The 19,550-nt window shown below is 41.8% G+C and overlaps 1 protein-coding gene across 5 annotated transcripts in view; it reads right to left on the bottom strand.

Annotated features, from left to right (window-relative positions):
* Positions 1–19,550, bottom strand: part of LOC126251314 (uncharacterized) — a 214,016-nt gene that overhangs the window by 6,528 nt on the left and 187,938 nt on the right. For all 5 annotated transcript variants that reach the window (XM_049951641.1, XM_049951640.1, XM_049951639.1 and 2 more), the window contains one exon: positions 16,578–16,871. In XM_049951641.1, coding sequence (XP_049807598.1) covers positions 16,578–16,871 — 294 coding nt within the window. The remainder of the gene's footprint in view (positions 1–16,577; positions 16,872–19,550) is intronic.

Below are 19,550 nucleotides of genomic sequence, written 5' to 3'. Positions count from 1 at the left end.
ACCTGAATAATACCTAGATTCCAGTGCTGAAGATGATGTATACCAATCTTCCACTATGGGTTACAGCAACTGACAATGGCCAATTGTGTTGAGTATTCAAAATATGTGACACACGCCTTATGCAGGAGCATGCAGAACTGGAATTTCACTTCAGTTGGTAGCAAGTCAGGATGTGCATTGGATCTTCAAAGATATACGAACTTCATTCGACCATGGCACAATGGCCCAGAATATTTTAGTAAGCATCACTGTGACATAACTTTTTACATCGTCGACATCAGTAAAATTCTTTGCTTTCCAGTCCCTTTTCATCCTATGTAAAAGGAAGAAGTCCAAGGGAGCTAAATCTGGTGAACACACAGCTGTGTGCGTAGGAGCATTGTCACAGTGCAGCAACCACTTGTCGAAAGTCCACAATGTCAGACATTTCTGCGACAAACTTCTGTGCAGTCTCTTTTCTTAATCTCCAAATAGAATGGCTTGTTTAGTGTCTGCTGCTGAGAACTATTCTAAGTCTTTACATTAGATTTTACCTGAAAAGGTCTCATGGAAGCCTAGGTGGATGTTCCTCATGGCATTGTACTGCTTCCAATGGCATGCATCCATGGCATGGTACAAGTTTAGTATAGCTCTTTGCCTCAATGGCAGTGTATCCAGAAATGACCATCAATTTGGTGTAACAAAGAATGTGATTCATCCAACCAGGCAACATGTTTTCATTGACCCATAGTCTAATACTGATTATCCTGTGCCTACTGCAATCGAAATTGATGATGATGTTCAGCCAACATGGGACTGGGAACATTTGGGGTTGCCTACTGTAGAGCCCCATATTCAATAATGTGCACTAAATAGTGTGTTGCTCAACATTTCTGCCTGCACCAGCATTGTACTCTGTCATCAGAGCTGCCATTTATCACCACCTACGCTGCTTTAGAGAGTGAGCAAGCATCTGACCACCTCATTCTGTGATGAGGTGTGGATCTTCAACACCTTGTTGCATACTCATGGTTCCACAGTACTTTAACTGCCTTCTATAGATGCTTACGACAGTAGCAGCAGAACAGTTTTGCCATTTCCGAGACGGTTTTCATGGGCCATAATAATCTATCCTTACTCAAGCCACTGATATCGGTGTATTCCCCCCCCCCCCCCCCCCAATTTGTGACCTGTAATTATTGCTAGAAAGAGTCCCCATTCATCTCTGTACAACTTACATCTTTGTGCAATGCACCCAGAATGCCACCAGGCGGCATTCAATTTCACTGTGGACATAAAATAAATACTAATTGATTACTTATACTTTAATTTGAAAAATGTCTAACACAAGCCTAAATTTAATAATCCAGATTTATCAAGGACGGAATATTAATCTTTTGTAATGCTCGTAATAGGCTGAAGAAAACTGACATTCTACTTCCCTGACACAACAACTACACTTCATTTAAACAGTCCTGTTCTCTTTGTTAGTAAACAGCCAAAGCACATTTTTTTGTAAAGTAGGAAGTAGAAGTAGAAGTAGCAGAAGCTATAGCACTGATATTAGATTATATATGTACCTTACACAGACTGAACAATAAGTTGTAGCAAATAAAACTTGCCTCAAGCAAACACTTTCTACAAGTGGATTGATTGGGGAATCTTCAAGAAGACCTTTAATTTCTTTCAAATGGCCTCCTAGGAGTCATACCCAGAAAAATTGGTTATTCAGACCAATTTGCTCCACTGAAATACTGGGTGGTTCAAAAGCATAAGAGAAATCTAGAATCAATGAGTCAAAATGTTACCAGCATCAAAGTATTGTTCACAGGAATGCACAAAATGCTATGGTTATTTTTTTTAAATATATAAAAGAAAAGGGACTGCCTCTATATGGTCAGACTTTCAGTGATAATGAATAAGTTATAGTGATACACCACACCTTTACAAGATGATAAAGTTTTTCCAGAAGATATTTATCAGCCCTTAAATATACAACTGCGGATGTGTTCTCTTGTCATACAGAATCAGATATTATATAAAAGGAGGGAAAGGCAAACACTTACCTGTAGAGGAGTGGTGCTTGCCACACAGAAACATGTAATGGAAACAGTTAGCGCTAGCTTCTGAGCTATTGTTCTTTCTTTAGTAAGAGTACACACCTGTGGGATTACTCTCATCAGAAAGAGCTCAAAAGGTAGTGCTAACTATTTTCTAGTAAGTGTTTCTGTGTGCCACACGCCATTCCTGTTTAGGTAGGTGGTTGGTTGCCTCTTGCTTCTTTATGTAATTTTCCATCCAGGAGTTTCCATTTGTATCAGACGATATATGCGGAAAGAAGCTACTACTTATTCTTACTGAAAACAATGATGAAAATATTTAAGATGGCACACTGTTTGAAAGCACTTGAAAGAACTGGAAGACCAAAGCAACCCACTGAAGATGTGCAAAAATATAATATGACGCTGACGCAAGATTAGCAGCATCTGCACACACTGAACACAACGTGTACAAAAATCTGAAGATTAATTCACATTACAAATAACACTGTTTTACGATCACTTAAGATGATCCTCAAAAATTACCCTTACAAGATTCAACATGTACAGGAACTGAAACTTATGCAAGACCTCAAAGAATTTCCATATTTGGTTTTCAACAGATAGAAAAATAACAGGGACTGCCTACTAAACATCATGTGGTCAGGCAAGACATAGTTTTCACTTAGTGGCAGATACAAAAGACTCACTTTTAAATATGATGATCCAGTTCCAACAAGCAATAGGCAAACCTTTGAATCAACCTGCCCCAACAGTATAGTACATATTTCCCACAACACTGTTTATGGTCCATTTTCTTTTAACTGTACTACTGTGAATTTCTGCAAACTTATGTGCTCTGATATTATGCAATGTCTTTAAGAAAGATGGCAAAACTTCATCTCCGCAGGACAGGCAAGTGCCTGTACACAACACATCATCTCCAACAACTATCATAATGGCTGTGGCAGTAACTGTGTCAGTAATACTCTCTCCCATAGTAATGGCCTTAACAATATCCAATCTCGCAGCTTTTGATTATGGGGGCATTTAAAATCAAGTGTACAGATATAAGTTAATGTTATTGGTGCTGTATAACAGAGCTATTTGCAGTCATCTACATTGTAATGAAGAAAATGGCCAGATTAAAACAGTGGGCTGGACTAGGAATCACATATGGATCTTAGCAAAGAAGGATTCAATTCAGGACATAGTATAATCCAAAAAACTTTCACTCCCACAAGGGTATTTTTTCTTTCTTTCTTGTAAAAAAAATCCCATATTATGCACTATAGTGAAAACTGGATCATATTATTTGCAATGCCTTCCAAATTACTGCTTTTTTCTCTCTTCTCACTTCTGGATTGACATCAGCTAATACATACAAAACTGTTGGCAAGCTCTTGACAAACAAAGGGTACTTCTTGATGAGGGGGTGATTTTAAAAGAGGAGAACTAGGTGGTTACAGTCAAGCTGTAAATGTCTACTTAAGAATCTCCTGTTATACAAAACTTTACCATTATGGAGCAGAACTAGAGCAATGGTTTAGTGCCATTTATTTATTAGTGATGCATGAAGAATAAGGCTCTACAACATGTTACTGCATATTCTTTGCACTGTGTTCGCGCCATTTCAGGCATGTAACATTCTGGATTATTGGTATCCAAATCATAACATTTGTACACTACTGGCCTCTGAATCAATATACTGCCTGATATCTCCTCACCCTTTCCCATGCACACCTATGCAGCTACACTGCACTGTCTGAACACACAATGTCAGACTGGAGTGGGGTGAGGTGTTGTGTGAGGTGGGGTAGGTAGAGGGCAAAAGAGGCGGGGTTGGGGAGGGATAGCTTACAGTCCAGAAGGTGGCAGCACTTGGATGGGCAATGAATGTGACAGGGTACTAGCGCCAGTTAATTCATGTGACCACCCTTGAACTCATCAGCTCTGGTGCCCTTGTGCCACTTTCCTAGTGCAAGCACCTGCTGCCCCCCCCCCCCCCCACCCCTCCCCGAGCTACCAACTAACCCTCTATTCCTTAAACTACCCCTCCCTAAACCCTCCTCCTCCTTCCCACCTCTTTTCCTTCTATCCCTCCCACTTGACAACCCCTACCCCCATCCACCTGCCAAACTGATTCCAGTGTGTGTTGTGAGGATTAAGGGTGAGTGATAATATGGTGTGGGAAATCTATTCACAGACTGGGTTTTGGGGATGATGCCCATCTGTGAATTCTGTTGTGCAATCATCAGCATATTGGGGAATGGAATTCTTGTCACTGCAGGTATGTCATCCATAGGTGGCCAGTCTAAATGGGAGCATTTTCTTTCTTTTTTAATATTTTTTGATGGGGTGCAGCTTCATATGGACACACATGTATAGAGCCATTAGAGAGATGGTGGTCAACGTCCAGGAAAATGGCACATTTGGCTACAGAGGACCAGGTGAAAGGGATTGGAGAGAAGGTCTCAAGATTGTGGAGGAATGAGGATAGGGTGTCTTGGCCTAGCATCCAGATCATGAAGATCATATGAATGAACCTGAACCACAGTCAGAGATCGTCACATGACATGTATAGAGCCATTAAAGAGATGGTGGTCAACGTCCAGGAAAATGGCACATTTGGCTACAGAGGACCAGGTGAAAGGGATTGGAGAGAAGGTCTCAAGATTGTGGAGGAATGAGGATAGGGTGTCTTGGCCTAGCATCCAGATCATGAAGATCATATGAATGAACCTGAACCACAATCAGAGATCATCACATGGTGTACTCCATGTTTCAAAATGGAGTCTTCTACAAAGAACAATTTCCGGATCTTTAGCAGTTGGCACAGGTTTGGCGACAGCATAATGGGTGAGGTAGTCAGTGTAGACTGTTATCCATCACTTGTCGACTTTGGGAACCTCCCAAGGGTAGATTCAAAATCAGTTGCATGGTGGTGCTGCATGTACCAGACACCCAGAAGGTAATTGTGGCAGTGTCAGTTCTGTCACTGGCATTCCTTACAGTGGCTCACATAGTGTCTAATGGATTGGTAGAAACCTGGCCAGTGATACCTGTCTCACACTATGCCTAGTCTCTTCAGAAATCCCAGGTGACAAGATGTAGGAGTGTCGTAGAAATACTTCATGATAGCTAGCCATAGATGAGCTGGGATGACAAGCAACCACTTCCAGCCCAATGGATAATAGTTCCTTTTATACAATGTTCAGTTTACTGGTTGGAATTCTCCTTTAATCAGATCCTCCTCCTTCAGGTCTTCTATGTTTTTCACCAATGCAATGTCATTTAACGCAGTGACAACTATGTTTCATTCAAAGGATTGTGGCCAAAGGATTCGCTGAAAGTCAATCAGCACCCTCACATTTGTATACCACTGTGACTTCATACTTCTCAAAACATTAGTGCACAACTCGCCAGTCAACCCAACAAATCCTTCATTCTAGTCAGCCAGCATAAACAATGTGGTCTGGCACAATGATGAAAGGTTTGCCAAATAAATACATCTGGAACTTTTTTATGACCCATACAACAGCAAGATACCCTTTGGACTTAAAGAGTACTCTGGAAGCATGAGCCCATCATCTTCCTCAATGCGCACTAGAACTGCACCTATGCTGTAACTGCTAACATAGGTGCGAAGTTATGTCTCTGTGTACTTGTCATACTACACTAGGACCATAGATGCTGTTAACACCTCCCCAAGGACCTCATTCCAGGAAAAACTGGCCTCTTCCTATAGAAGTCATTGCAAGGGGCATGTCTTGGTCTGAAAGTCCATTATTAATCACTGATAATACAATCGCGTTCTGATAAAATTTCCAAATAACGAATATGCCAGGAAGGCATACAATGTGTGACTGCTCTTATTGTCTCTGGATCGAGATGGACTCCATTTTCATTCAGCAGGTGCCCAAAGATTTTTATTTCTTGGATGGCAAACAGGCATTTTTTTGGGTTCAGGTGGAGGCCTGCAGTCAGAACATACTTTAACACGGTTGTCAGGCAGCTCGGATGTCCTTCAAATGTCTTTTAAAAAATGACAGTGTCACCCAGATAGCAAAGACATGTCTTTCATTTGAGGTATTGAAGCAGTGTGTCCATCATACATTCAAAGGTAGCTGGAGTGCTCTGAACCCATAGAGAAATTACAAAGGCAGTCTTTTGTTTTTGAGCATAGTCAACCTTGATTTGCCAGAAGCCAGTTTGGATGTCCGTAGTTGAGAAATTCTTTATTCCTTTCAAGCAGTCTATGTTAGCATCAATGGGTAGCTCTGGTAGACACCTGTTTTCATGCCTTTGTTCAGTCATTGGTAGTCAACAAAGATACGTTATGCCATGTTCCATATTTCTTCTTCACTAGGACCACAGGTAAGGTTCAATGTCGTCATCCTGCACTTCCATCCAGATTATCTGTCATTCAGCCGGTGACACCCTATATGAACACTGGCTAATTGGTGGATGATTCCTAGTGTAGATACAGTGTTTTACCATGGTCCTCATGGTCTGTCTTTCTCAGCTCTGGATTTGTAAGCATCCGAAAACAGGGCAGAACAGCTAAATCTTGCTGACAGTGTTTCTCAGTCACGTGCACATCCAATTGGCAGTTCAATACTAGCTTCCTCCCTGCATTGTCTGTAGCGGACGATATTTTGATGGCATGACTCACTGTATTCTTCAGGTGCTCCCTGAGACTGATCCTTGAGTGGGTCGAATGCAGTATTTATGCCTGGAGCAGAAATGCCATGTTCTTTGTCCGTCCACACTGTGTCAGGGGCAGTTCTGGTTGTCCTCTCTTGCCGCTGGTGCTCCTGACAGCTTCCCACAGCCAGCTTGGCTGTCCTCTGGTATTGTGCCCATCGTCTGATGCTCTGTTTCATGTCTCTGCACCATGCCAGGCGTTCTAAATGCTGACTGCTGCCATGTTGTGACAGGTACAATTTTGGTGCCATCAAATGACCAAGTTCTATACAGTGCTCCGCTATTGTTGATTTGGTTGCATTAAGTCTGGTATGCCTCTGGAGTTCTTTACAGCTGATGTTCACCATCCTGGTGGTCTGGCCAATGTATGACGTACTACACTGGCATGTTTTGTTGTAAATATACGCCATCCACAGCCCCAGATTATCCAGTACACTCCCAATCAGTGCCCAAATTTTAGTGAGTTGGCAGAATATGCTTTTGATATGTTTCAAGAAGATTCTGCTGATTCTGGCAGAGATCGGTCCAGCATATGGCAGAAATGCCATGTTCTTTGTCTCTTCTTGTTCATCTTCTGAACCCTCTGGCAGACTGGCCAGACAAAACGCCTTCTGAATAGCTCTGGACGAGTATCCATTTTTTGCAGAACACTGATTGTACATGTTCTATTTTTGCCGCCAGACTGTTGGGATCTGAAAGGGTCTATGCAACATGAACTAAAGTTCTGAGCACTCTGTTCTTCTTGCCGGATGGTCACAACTATTGCCTTGTCAGAATGTCAGCATGAGTTGGTTTGCGGTACACAATATGCCCAATGGTGCTATCTGCCTCCCTCTCGACTAGTACATCCATGAATGGTATTAGAGCATCTTTCTCCAGTTCTATGGTCTGCCAAAGAGGCAAATTTGATCACCTCAACAAGAAGTTGCATTAGAATGGGGATACTCGCATGGTGGTCAACCTGAGTTGCAATCAGTTCAACAAGACCAACTTAAAAGTACTCAACAGGAGTCTAAACTTTGCAGTGACCCCCAGAAACATGCTTTCCTTCATTAGTGCAGTCAAGCAAGTAGCCAACATATTTCCTTCTAGAGTGGCCGAAGAAGTCCGATGAGAGACCTAGAGAGCACTCACTAGGACCAATATCCCAAATGCAACATCTTGGGCAATGAAAGGCTGGTACTCACGCAACTCCAGCAGGATGACAGCACTGTAGAAGGGGAACTCTACAGTCATCCTACAGGAGGCAGACTATGACAGACCGGTGTGACAACTTCTGGAAGATCCAGCATTTAGACCAGTAGGGAGCGACCCCACGGGCAAAGTGGACAAAAAAGATCAGAGATCTTCTGATGGAGATGGGCCTTCCTGAAAAGATTGTAAAGGAGCTGCAGTCAAAAGCACCAGTGTCACCCAGACTTTATAGGCTGCTCAAAGTTCAGAAGGACAGGATACCTCTGGGACCGATTGTTAGCAACAATGGTACAGCTACCTATCCCACAGTTACCTACCTGATGAAGACGCTTTCATCCCAAGTGCGTAAATGAGTACACCACATTCAGAACTCTGAAGACTTCTTATAATGTTTTAGGCAGCTACACATCACATACTCTGACATTATGGTCAGTTTGGCATCTTTGGGCATAGTACGTACCACAAACCTACTCACACTGACGTATTTACAAGCCAACAGTTGCCACCATCCGGCACAGAAGAACTGAGCACTTGGAACTCTATTCCATTCAGCACATACCCTTTCAGGTCCTGACAGTTTGGCAGCAGAAGCAGAAAACTTACAATTGGTGTTCTGCAAAAATGGATACTCTTCCCAAGATATTTAGAAGGCATTTGCCCTGCCACTCCACTGAACGGTTCAGAAGATTAAAACCGGAAGAGATGAAGGAAGTTGCATATCTGCCATATGCTGGGCCGATCTGTGCCAAAATCAGATGAGTTCTCTTTAAACACAACATCAAAAGCACATTTTTGTGCAGTCACAAGAATTTGGGCACTGCTGTGGAATGTAAAGGATGACCTGGAGCTGCAGAAGCCATGCCAGTGTGGGACGTCATCCACCAGCTGGAGAACCAGATGGTGAACATCAGTGTAAAGAAAACTGCTCAGAACTCCGTCACTCGATGACCTATGATGACACCAAGATTGTGACACAGACTCGTGACATAATGGGAGAGTGCCATAAAAGGATATATTGATCTCAAAGTCAGTCACAGAGAATCTCATCAACCATGACACTGGATACCAGGTGAGCACCACCTGAAATCCAACACTTGATTTTCTGTAAACACAACTTAGGTAACATCGAGATTCCATGAGAAATAGAAATGTGAGTGGAGACTGTGGAAACATCACTTGGACAAAACATCAGCATTACAGACTGGAAATGCACAGTTCGCCTTACAGGCCCAACAGGAGCAGATATCGGACTAAACACCTGACTGTTCCCACAGAGAAGACAGAACACCTGGAGTGCCTGATGAGAAGTACAACACCAAATGCCTGCCCCAATAGGCATATACTTCACACACAACACCCAAGACAACCGAACAACAGCCGAGGCGGCAGCATTCAGCAGGCAGAACATCTGGCATGGACCTGAAGCAGGGCATCGGACAATGGGCATGATATCTAAGCGTGGTCAAGCGGGTGCAGAAGGCGTACTGAACACCAGTGGCAAGGGAGGACAAATAGACCCGTCCTGATAGGTACAAACCACGAACGGAATGCCTCGTGTGGTGCGGCTCGAAAAGGGAACATCAGATGATGGGCGTGACACCAGAGGATGGACAAGCTGCGTGCAGATGGCAGTCAGAACACCAGCAACAAGAGACAACAACCAGATCCACCTCTGGACGGCAGATGGAGTGCCCAGCACTATCCTGAACCCAATACACCCAAGGACCTGTCTCAGGGAGCACCTAACAAGACAGCAAGTCATATCATCGAAATACCATGCAAGAACGATGCTAACAACCAGCAAAAGACCTGATTACTCAACTAGTCAGGAATATAATAGTTTGCTGCCCAGGGTCAGTTCATGAGAGTTTTACTTTTCACAACTCAGAAATTAGAATGTTATTTGAAACAGAAGGAGTTCAAGCAGGATATTTATTGATGAAAATGGATAAAGGCTTCCACCACTCCTTCTAACGTTATTCTTAAATCCAAGAAATCAAGGAGAAGAAAATTACAACAGAGCTCACATTAATACCAGAAATGCTAAGAAATAATGGTATGGAGTTTGAAAAAGGAGAGTCTTGGCTCTATAATTGGGATTAAATACATCAGTAACAACACTGTTGATTATTAGAGTGGCTACTATTATGGCCTTGGAATACAGAAATTCACTTTTTATATGTATAATTCAAAAGCTTTGGTTGCAGCATGGATGTCTTCAGTTTTTGATTTTCTTGCTTCATTCTTTTTGTTTCCTTTTGCATCTGTAGCAGTTCACATTCTTCTTTCTGCTTTACAAAAAGTAAATATAGTTCTTGACTAAACAGATTTCTTCTCACTTCTGACAGTTCCTGTATTTACTCACGGGCTCTTGGAGCTTCTGCTTTATTTTTTTCAAGGAAGGTCTATTTCTTGCTGTCGATAGCCTCTTGTTGACAATGGATGTTCGGAAGTGGTGGTCAGTAGTTGTTTTTGTTCTGGATGTACTGGTATATCTATTTCTGTCTGCATATCTAGGACAGATTCCTCTAAAATTAAGATTGAGCCATCCCGAGTGCGGAAAAACTCACTGAGTGATTTCTGATGATTATCAGTTGCACTTGTTGCATAGGAAGCATCACAATCAACACTGCTGGGAAGTGGATCCAACTGAGCTCTGATTATCTGCAGCAGTTCCAAAGATGTCTTGTTCTGTTTTGGAGATGTAGCAATGCCACCTCCTGTCTTAAACATGTTCGCCTCATCTTGGCTCCTTTTTTGTTTTGTCATTCGTTTGAAATTCTCATAAAGCATTTTTAGTTGCTTCACCATTCTTTTCTTTACAAATTAATTTTAATTGAAACAGTTTGCAAGCACTTCCTATGCTTTGTCTTTTACACACAATGTTGTGCTGTCCGTTTTCTTGTTTTCAGTTACTTCTCTCATTTTGGAAATGGGCCCTATAAATGAACTTTTCTCACCACCAGAAAATTGGGATCCCCTCTTCTTTGTTGCAATAGTATTTTCCATTTTATTTGTGTTATTATGATGAATTTTTAAAAGTAAATACAAAATAGTACTAGAAGAGACTGAACATCTTTACCAAACTTCCACTATGTACATAGTGATCATCATTTGTTCACTGGGGGGGAGGGGGTGGGGGGCTCAATAGTACCAGTTAGTACATGATACAGGACTTTCACGACCTACTGTGCGACTATTTCGAACAGAGTTTGTCAAAATAAATGCATTGTCAATTAATTCTGACTAGTGATGATGAAATGCTATAGATTTTGATGATATGTCAGAAATAAACAAGCCACCGAGTTTGACATTTGTCTAGCTCATTTAGATGAAGCTTGGTGATGCCTGCAAGATGTCCCATCCAAGAATAACATGATATTATTATTATTATTATTATTATTATTATTATTTTTTTTTTTTTTTTTAAATCAGTCTACTGCCGGTTTGATGCGGCCCACCACGAATTCCTTTCCTGTGCTAACCTCTTCATCTCAGAGCAGCACTTGCAACCCACGTCCTCAATTATTTGCTTGACGTATTCCAATCTCTGTTTTCCTCTACAGTTTTTGCCCTCTACAGCTCCCTCTAGTACCATGGAAGTCATTCCCTCATGTCTTAACAGATGTCCTATCATCCTGACCCTTCTCCTTATCAGTGTTTTCCACATATTGCTTTCCTCTCCGATTCTGCGTAGAACCTCCTCATTCCTTACCTTATCAGTCCACCTAATTTTCAACATTCGTCTATAGCACCACATCTCAAATGCTTCGATTCTCTTCTGTTCTGGTTTTCCCACAGTCCATGTTTCACTACCATACAATGCTGTACTCCAGACGTACATCCTCAGAAATTTCTTCCTCAAATTAAGGCCGGTATTTGATATTAGTAGACTTCTCTTGGCCAGAAATGCCTTTTTTGCCATAGCGAGTCTGCTTTTGATGTCTTCCTTGCTCCGGCCGTCATTGGTTATTTTACTGCCTAGGTAGCAGAATTCCTTAACTTCATTAACTTCGTGACCATCAATCCAGATGTTAAGTTTCTCGCTGTTCTCATTGCTACTACTTCTCATTACCTTCGTCTTTCTCCGATTTACTCTCAAACCATACTGTGTACTCATTAGACTGTTCATTCCATTCAGCAGATCATTTAATTCTTCTTCACTTTCACTCAGGACAGCAATGTCATCAGCGAATCGTGTCATTGATATCCTTTCACCTTGTATTTTAATTCCACTCCTGAACCTTTCTTTTATTTCCATCATTGCTTCCTCGATGTACAGACTGAAGAGTAGGGGCGAAAGGCTACAGCCTTGTCTTACACCCTTCTTAATACGAGCACTTCGTTCTTGATCGTCCACTCTTATTATTCCCTCTTGGTTGTTGTACATATTGTATATGACCCGTCTCTCCCTATAGCTTACCCCTACTTTTTTCAGAATCTCGAACAGCTTGCACCATTTTATATTGTCGAACGCTTTTTCCAGCTCGACAAATCCTATGAAAGTGTCTTGATTTTTCTTTAGCCTTGCTTCCATTATTAGCCGTAACGTCAGAATTGCCTCTCTCGTCCCTTTACTTTTCCTAAAGCCAAACTGATCGTCACTTAGCGCAGTCTCAATTTTCTTTTCCATTCTTCTGTATATTATTCTTGTAAGCAGCTTCGATGTATGAGCTGTTAAGCTGATTGTGCGATAATTCTCGCACTTGTCAGCTCTTGCCGTCTTCGGAATTGTGTGGATGATGCTTTTCCGAAAGTCAGATGGTATGTCGCCAGACTCATATATTCTACACACCAACGTGAATAGTCGTTTTGTTGCCACTTCCCCCAATGATTTTAGAAATTCTGATGGAATGTTATCTATCCCTTCTGCCTTATTTGACCGTAAGTCCTCCAAAGCTCTTTTAAATTCCGATTCTAATACTGGATCCCCTATCTCTTCTAAATCGACTCCTGTTTCTTCTTCTATCACATCAGACAAATCTTCACCCTCATAGAGGCTTTCAATGTATTCTTTCCACTTATCTGCTCTCTCCTCTGCATTTAACAGTGGAATTCCGGTTGCACTCTTAATGTTACCACTGTTGCTTTTAATGTCACCAAAGGTTGTTTTGACTTTCCTGTATGCTGAGTCTGTCCTTCCGACAATCATATCTTTTTCGATGTCTTCACATTTTTCCTGCAGCCATTTCGTCTTAGCTTCTCTGCATTTCCTATTTATTTCATTCCTCAGCGACTTGTATTTCTGTATTCCTGATTTTCCCGGAACATGTTTGTACTTCCTCCTTTCATCAATCAACTGAAGTATTTCTTCTGTTACCCATGGTTTCTTCGCAGCTACCTTCTTTGTACCTATGTTTTCCTTCCCAACTTCTGTGATGGCCCTTTTTAGAGATGTTCATTCCCCTTCAACTGTACTGCCTACTGCGCTATTCCTTATTGCTGTATGTATAGCGTTAGAGAACTTCAAACGTATCTCATCACTCCTTAGTACTTCCGTATCCCATTTCTTTGCGTATTGATTCTTTCTGACTAATGTCTTGAACTTCAGCCTACTCTTCATCACTACTATATTGTGATCTGAGTCTATATCTGCTCCAGGGTATGCCTTACAATCCAGTATCTGATTTCGGAATCTCTGTCTGACCATGATGTAATCTAATTGAAATCTTCCCGTATCTCCTGGCCTTTTCCAAGTATACCTCCTCCTCTTGTGATTCTTGAACAGGGTATTCGCTATTACTAGCTGAAACTTGTTACAGAACTCAATTAGTCTTTCTCCTCTTTCATTCCTCGTCCCAAGCCCATATTCTCCTGTAACCTTTTCTTCTACTCCTTCCCCTACAACTGCATTCCAGTCGCCCATGACTATTAGATTTTCGTCCCCCTTTACATACTGCATTACCCTTTCAATATCCTCATACACTTTCTCTATCTGTTCATCTTCAGCTTGCGACGTCGGCATGTATACCTGAACTATCGTTGTTGGTGTTGGTCTGCTGTCTATTCTGATTAGAACAACCCGGTCACTGAACTGTTCACAGTAACACACCCTCTGCCCTACCTTCCTATTCATAATGAATCCTACACCTGTTATACCATTTTCTGCTGCTGTTGATATTACCCGATACTCATCTGACCAGAAATCCTTGTCTTCCTTCCACTTCACTTCACTGGCCCCTACTATATCTAGATTGAGCCTTTGCATTTCCCTTTTCAGATTTTCTAGTTTCCCTACCACGTTCAAGCTTCTGACATTCCACGCCCCGACTCTTAGAACATTATCCGTTTGTTGATTGTTCAATCTTTTTCTTCAATCTTTTTCTCATGGTAAGTTCCCCCTTGGCTGTCCCCTCCCAGAGATCCGAATGGGGGACTATTCTGGAATCTTTTGCCAATGGAGAGATCATCATGATACTTCTTCAATTACAGGCCACATGTCCTGTGGATACACGTTACGTGTCTTTAATGCAGTGGTTTCCATTGCCTTCTGCATCCTCATGTCGTTGATCACTGCTGATTCTTCCGCCTTTAGGGGCAATTTCCCATCCCTAGGACAAGAGAGTGCCCTGAACTTCTATCCGCTCCTCCGCCCTCTTTGACAAGGCCGTTGGCAGAATGAGGTTGACTTCTTATGCCGGAAGTCTTCGGCCGCCAATGCTGATTATTTATCAAAATTTAGGAAGTGGTGAGGATCGAACCCGGGACCGAAAACGTTTTGATTATGAATCAAAGACGCTACCCCTAGACCACGGGTGCGATCATAACATGATTACAGTCTGATAAAATGATCAATTTGAACAGCTGCATTCTGCTGTAGATAGTTATTCTTGCAATACATGTTGCTGTTGGCTGGAAGTATTTCCCATTTGGGAATTTCAGCACATTCACTTTCATATCAAGAAACATTGTCATTTCTTAGCTGAAGATGCTAAGCATTCAACATTATTGCAAAGAAGACCGTAGTCAACTATTGTCTGAACTGATTGGCCATCAATAATGACATCAAGAGGATTTCTTTACATCCTGGTAACTGTTGTCCATACAGGATTTCCTTCTATGGCAGCTTCACCTCCACAGAAGGTCATCTCACTTAGTTTTCTTAACTCAGTGGCTAGGCAAGCAGCTGGTACCTCTTTGACAAGGAATGGTTACAGCACGTTGGGGAGCAACCTCGTCCAGGGCACGGAGATGGGCTTCGTCCCATAAATCAACTATAATCACCTCTACTTGACTGCCGTGAGCAGAGCCATTATAATGTTGACACCGGGCAGTGTAGTAGTAGTCGTCGTCGTCGTCGTCAGAAACTCATCATCTTTCTCATCATTAGCATACAATGTGCCCCAGTGCGTCCACAGCGGAAACACACCGGTGTGTTGTCCTCTGTCTTCGAAATTTATAAATGTCTGTTATTCTGTCATGCATTGCTCTTGGCAGAGGATATGGTTGTACCTGCATTGGTTGCATTCTGGGTTCTCGTTTGGCATTTACCAAACACATCATGTCATCCGACCTATTTCATTTGGAGACACTGTTGAATACTTTCAGCTATTTTGTCAAATTCTGACCAGTATCTCTGGAAAACACTGATGTGCAGCTGACTTCTTCTTGTTATGGAATCAATTGGTATACTCAATACACGGACCTTGAAATGATGAACTACTTATGTTCTAGTTCCCGTCAGTGTAGACGACGGCTCTTACATTGCCTAACTGGGGTCAAGGTGATGTATACGTTTTAAAGTATATCTAAGCTAAAACAGATTGAAAATCCTTAAAGGGGAATGCAATTATCATCACAGTAATTATGAAATTGACTTTGAAAATGCTGTAAGGCCCCTCAAAAATATTCACAGGTTTTCTTTTGTAAATTTCTTTACTGTTTATTGTCAATGAAGAAACAATAAAGAAATTCATAATATACATTGAATATTTTTTTAGCAACTTAACAGTATTTTAAAGTCTATTTCATAGTCACAGTCTTTAATTACCCAACATCTCCACCATGTTACGAGCACCAACATACAGCCAGAACAGAACTGCACTCCTGTACGGAGGGTGCTGCTATTTATACAAACATTACAAACAAAAGAAATTTTGAGAACTTTCCAGAAATGATAAATACTAAAAACAAGTAATTTCTGATGATCATGTTTGAACTAGCAATGCCAGTCAGTGACACTAACCACTATGTCACAATTCATGAGCGACAGCTTAAGGCAATACTCACTATACTGCCAGTTCAGCATTTTTGAATAGTTTTCACTGATATGTCATTTTATTGCATCTTCATCTATTTCATTCCCATTGACTCTTTTCATTTCATTTCTCTGAATTTCATATAGCTCTATCATAGAGAAGCCACAGTACTCAATCAGATCTATTGTTATAGTGGTGCTGTTCCGCATACCCTGAGGGAGACCATGTGATTGACAAACTTTTGTATCAGATATGGAGACATGCTCTGATGATGGTGATTAAGGTGACTGCTCACCATATGCAGGAAATCTAGATTCAATTCAAGGCCTGGAAAAACTTCATTTACCCTGACTTATTCATAGGATGAAAAGTACACTCTTATTAGTCTTGCAATATACAACATTTCTACCAAAAATTAACAATATGTTTCAAAACTTAGGAGATAATGTTTTTCACCAACCTGTGTGCTGTAACAGCAGATGACACATGTCCGCATCTCCAGCAATTGCTGCACTAATCAACGGTGTTGTTCCACAAGCTGCTCGTGCTGCTGTATAAACGTATGGGCTCCCAGGAGATGGCATAAAATTTAATAGTGCTTGCACACAAGCTGTGTGGCTGTAGTGAACTGCTTCATGTAGTGGTGTCCAACCCGCATTATCACAAATATTGACATCTACACCTGGCACTTCTAAAATTCTGTGCACAGCATTTACGTTTCCACGTCTACATGATCTATGCAGCTGCACTTCACCTGTAAAAGTTTATTACCTTGTAATATTTTATGTTTCTTATTAACTAAATAACATGACCTGTCTATGGAAACAAACAAGTGAACAAAAATTTTGCCTTTAATCTTTTTTACAACACTGGGTTAGGCTCAGAAAGATCCACGTTTTTATTTTGACCTGCAACATGAATAACTTGAGTAAATTTATATGCAAATGCAGATACAGCACAACTCCACTTTTGTGTTCCCAGAATTAACGTTTTTTCGACATTATTTTTTATGGCTCCTGCCAAATTGTTTGTTTTGTTAACATATCTATAACATACTGTTACTTATGCTTTATGAAACATCATTTGTGCAGAAAAACTGAAGTAATGGGTATAAAATGATGCTGACAGTGTGTTTGTCTGCAACCAGTGTTTACAAATGTTACATGATTTACTTTCTTAAGTCCCGGGTGCTCTACTCAGCAGATCTGAATCTGCACATGTTTGAACAATTTGTGATGCTAGTGCTTCGTCTCCTGCTCCTGCTCAGCTCTACTCAGCTTGGTGGCTGAGAGGAGTAACTGTTTTGATAGAAGTCAGAAGAAAGTGTGACTTCTGGTGAAGATTCACTTGTTTCTTGTCACTATCAACCTTCACTTTCAATATCGTGTGCAATACAAAAAGTATTATGATGACTTTAGTGTAGCCATATTGTTTCAGTGTTAACTCTGCCTTGTGATTATGATTGTATGGAGAGGACATCAGTGGCGGATACAGAGAAACCTCAAGGAGGGGGCACTAAAGATATCTTAAGCTACCTTTACTTTTACCATAATAAAAAATAAGCAAGTCACATGCAAAGTTTAAGAAAATTTTATTTAAACTGATTATACACATATACAAGACAATGCCATCTTATCATATAAAAAAGTTACAACTGTGGTTCTCTTTTTAAATGATGAATTCTATGTAAGCCATTAAGTTGATCCTCCTTCACTGTCAACCTCAGCCATATCTTTGTACATTGCAATGTTGAAAATCATCTGTTGAAAATCATCTGTTGAAAATCATCTTTCTACTGTAGCAAAATATGCAGGTAGACAAGCAAATATTTTGTAAAGCATGTGCAAAGTAGGATAGTCAGCTCTAGGACAAACAGACAACGCTTGCATAACAGAATCATGATCATTAAGGGCATGCATAGTCGTTTGCTTGTATTGAATAATCTCTCCCATCAGTCTCTTTTTAATCACAAAGAGTGATTCTTCAAAGAATGGTAGTTCAGTTAAGCATGGATTCAATTTATGTGCCAGATCATTACAGTCATGTTTCAGTAGTTGTGAGGGCAAAAGTATATTGAATTTTAAATGATAAATATTTTCTTCAGCAAAACATTCACTCATGTCAGTCATAACATGGTCCAGTGTTGGGATAAATAGTGCTTTTCCAATATGTCATAGCAGCATCGTTACGATCGCAGTTTTCCCTGTGCCTTTGTCTGCCTATTAGACAAGGAACACTCATCTCCACATCTTCTTCAACAATACGAGCAAAGTGGCTATCAGCATTAGCTCTCATGTCATTGTACACCTTGAGCGTCGAATCTAATTTTGATTTTGCCATCGTGATGTCCAACTAGGGTGTTGTAAGATTTTTCTGACTGGTTATGTTATGCTCATAATGTCAGTCAGTGTGAACAGAGTGATGATAAACCCACAATTAGAGAGAGCTCGAAGGAGAATATTGGCTTTGGCAGCTGTTGTTCTATCCGTACAACACTGTATTTCTTTAAGAACTTTGCAAACTGTTCTGAGATCAGCTGCAAATTGAATAACAGCATCATGTCACTCAAACCATCTCGTTTGACAATGTGACTGCAGCAAGTGTTTTGGGTGACTCTTCACTGTTGCGAACTGCTTACTACACTCCTGGAAATGGAAAAAAGAACACATTGACACCGGTGTGTCAGACCCACCATACTTGCTCCAGACACTGCGAGAGGGCTGTACAAGCAATGATCACACGCACGGCACAGCGGACACACCAGGAACCGCGGTGTTGGCCGTCGAATGGCGCTAGCTGCGCAGCATTTGTGCACCGCCGCCATCAGTGTCAGCCAGTTTGCCGTGGCATACGGAGCTCCATCGCAGTCTTTAACACTGGTAGCATGCCGCGACAGCGTGGACGTGAACCGTATGTGCAGTTGACGGACTTTGAGCGAGGGCGTATAGTGGGCATGCGGGAGGCCGGGTGGACGTACCGCCGAATTGCTCAACACGTGGGGCGTGAGGTCTCCACAGTACATCGATGTTGTCGCCAGTGGTCGGCGGAAGGTGCACGTGCCCGTCGACCTGGGACCGGACCGCAGCGACGCACGGATGCACGCCAAGACCGTAGGATCCTACGCAGTGCCGTAGGGGACCGCACCGCCACTTCCCAGCAAATTAGGGACACTGTTGCTCCTGGGGTATCGGCGAGGACCATTCGCAACCGTCTCCATGAAGCTGGGCTACGGTCCCGCACACCGTTAGGCCGTCTTCCGCTCACGCCCCAACATCGTGCAGCCCGCCTCCAGTGGTGTCGTGACAGGCGTGAATGGAGGGACGAATGGAGACGTGTCGTCTTCAGCGATGAGAGTCGCTTCTGCCTTGGTGCCAATGATGGTCGTATGCGTGTTTGGCGCCGTGCAGGTGAGCGCTACAATCAGGACTGCATA

This window comes from Schistocerca nitens, chromosome 4 (assembly GCF_023898315.1).
Source record: "Schistocerca nitens isolate TAMUIC-IGC-003100 chromosome 4, iqSchNite1.1, whole genome shotgun sequence".
NCBI lineage: Eukaryota > Metazoa > Arthropoda > Insecta > Orthoptera > Acrididae > Schistocerca > Schistocerca nitens.
This window is presented reverse-complemented; position numbering and strand designations above follow the sequence as displayed.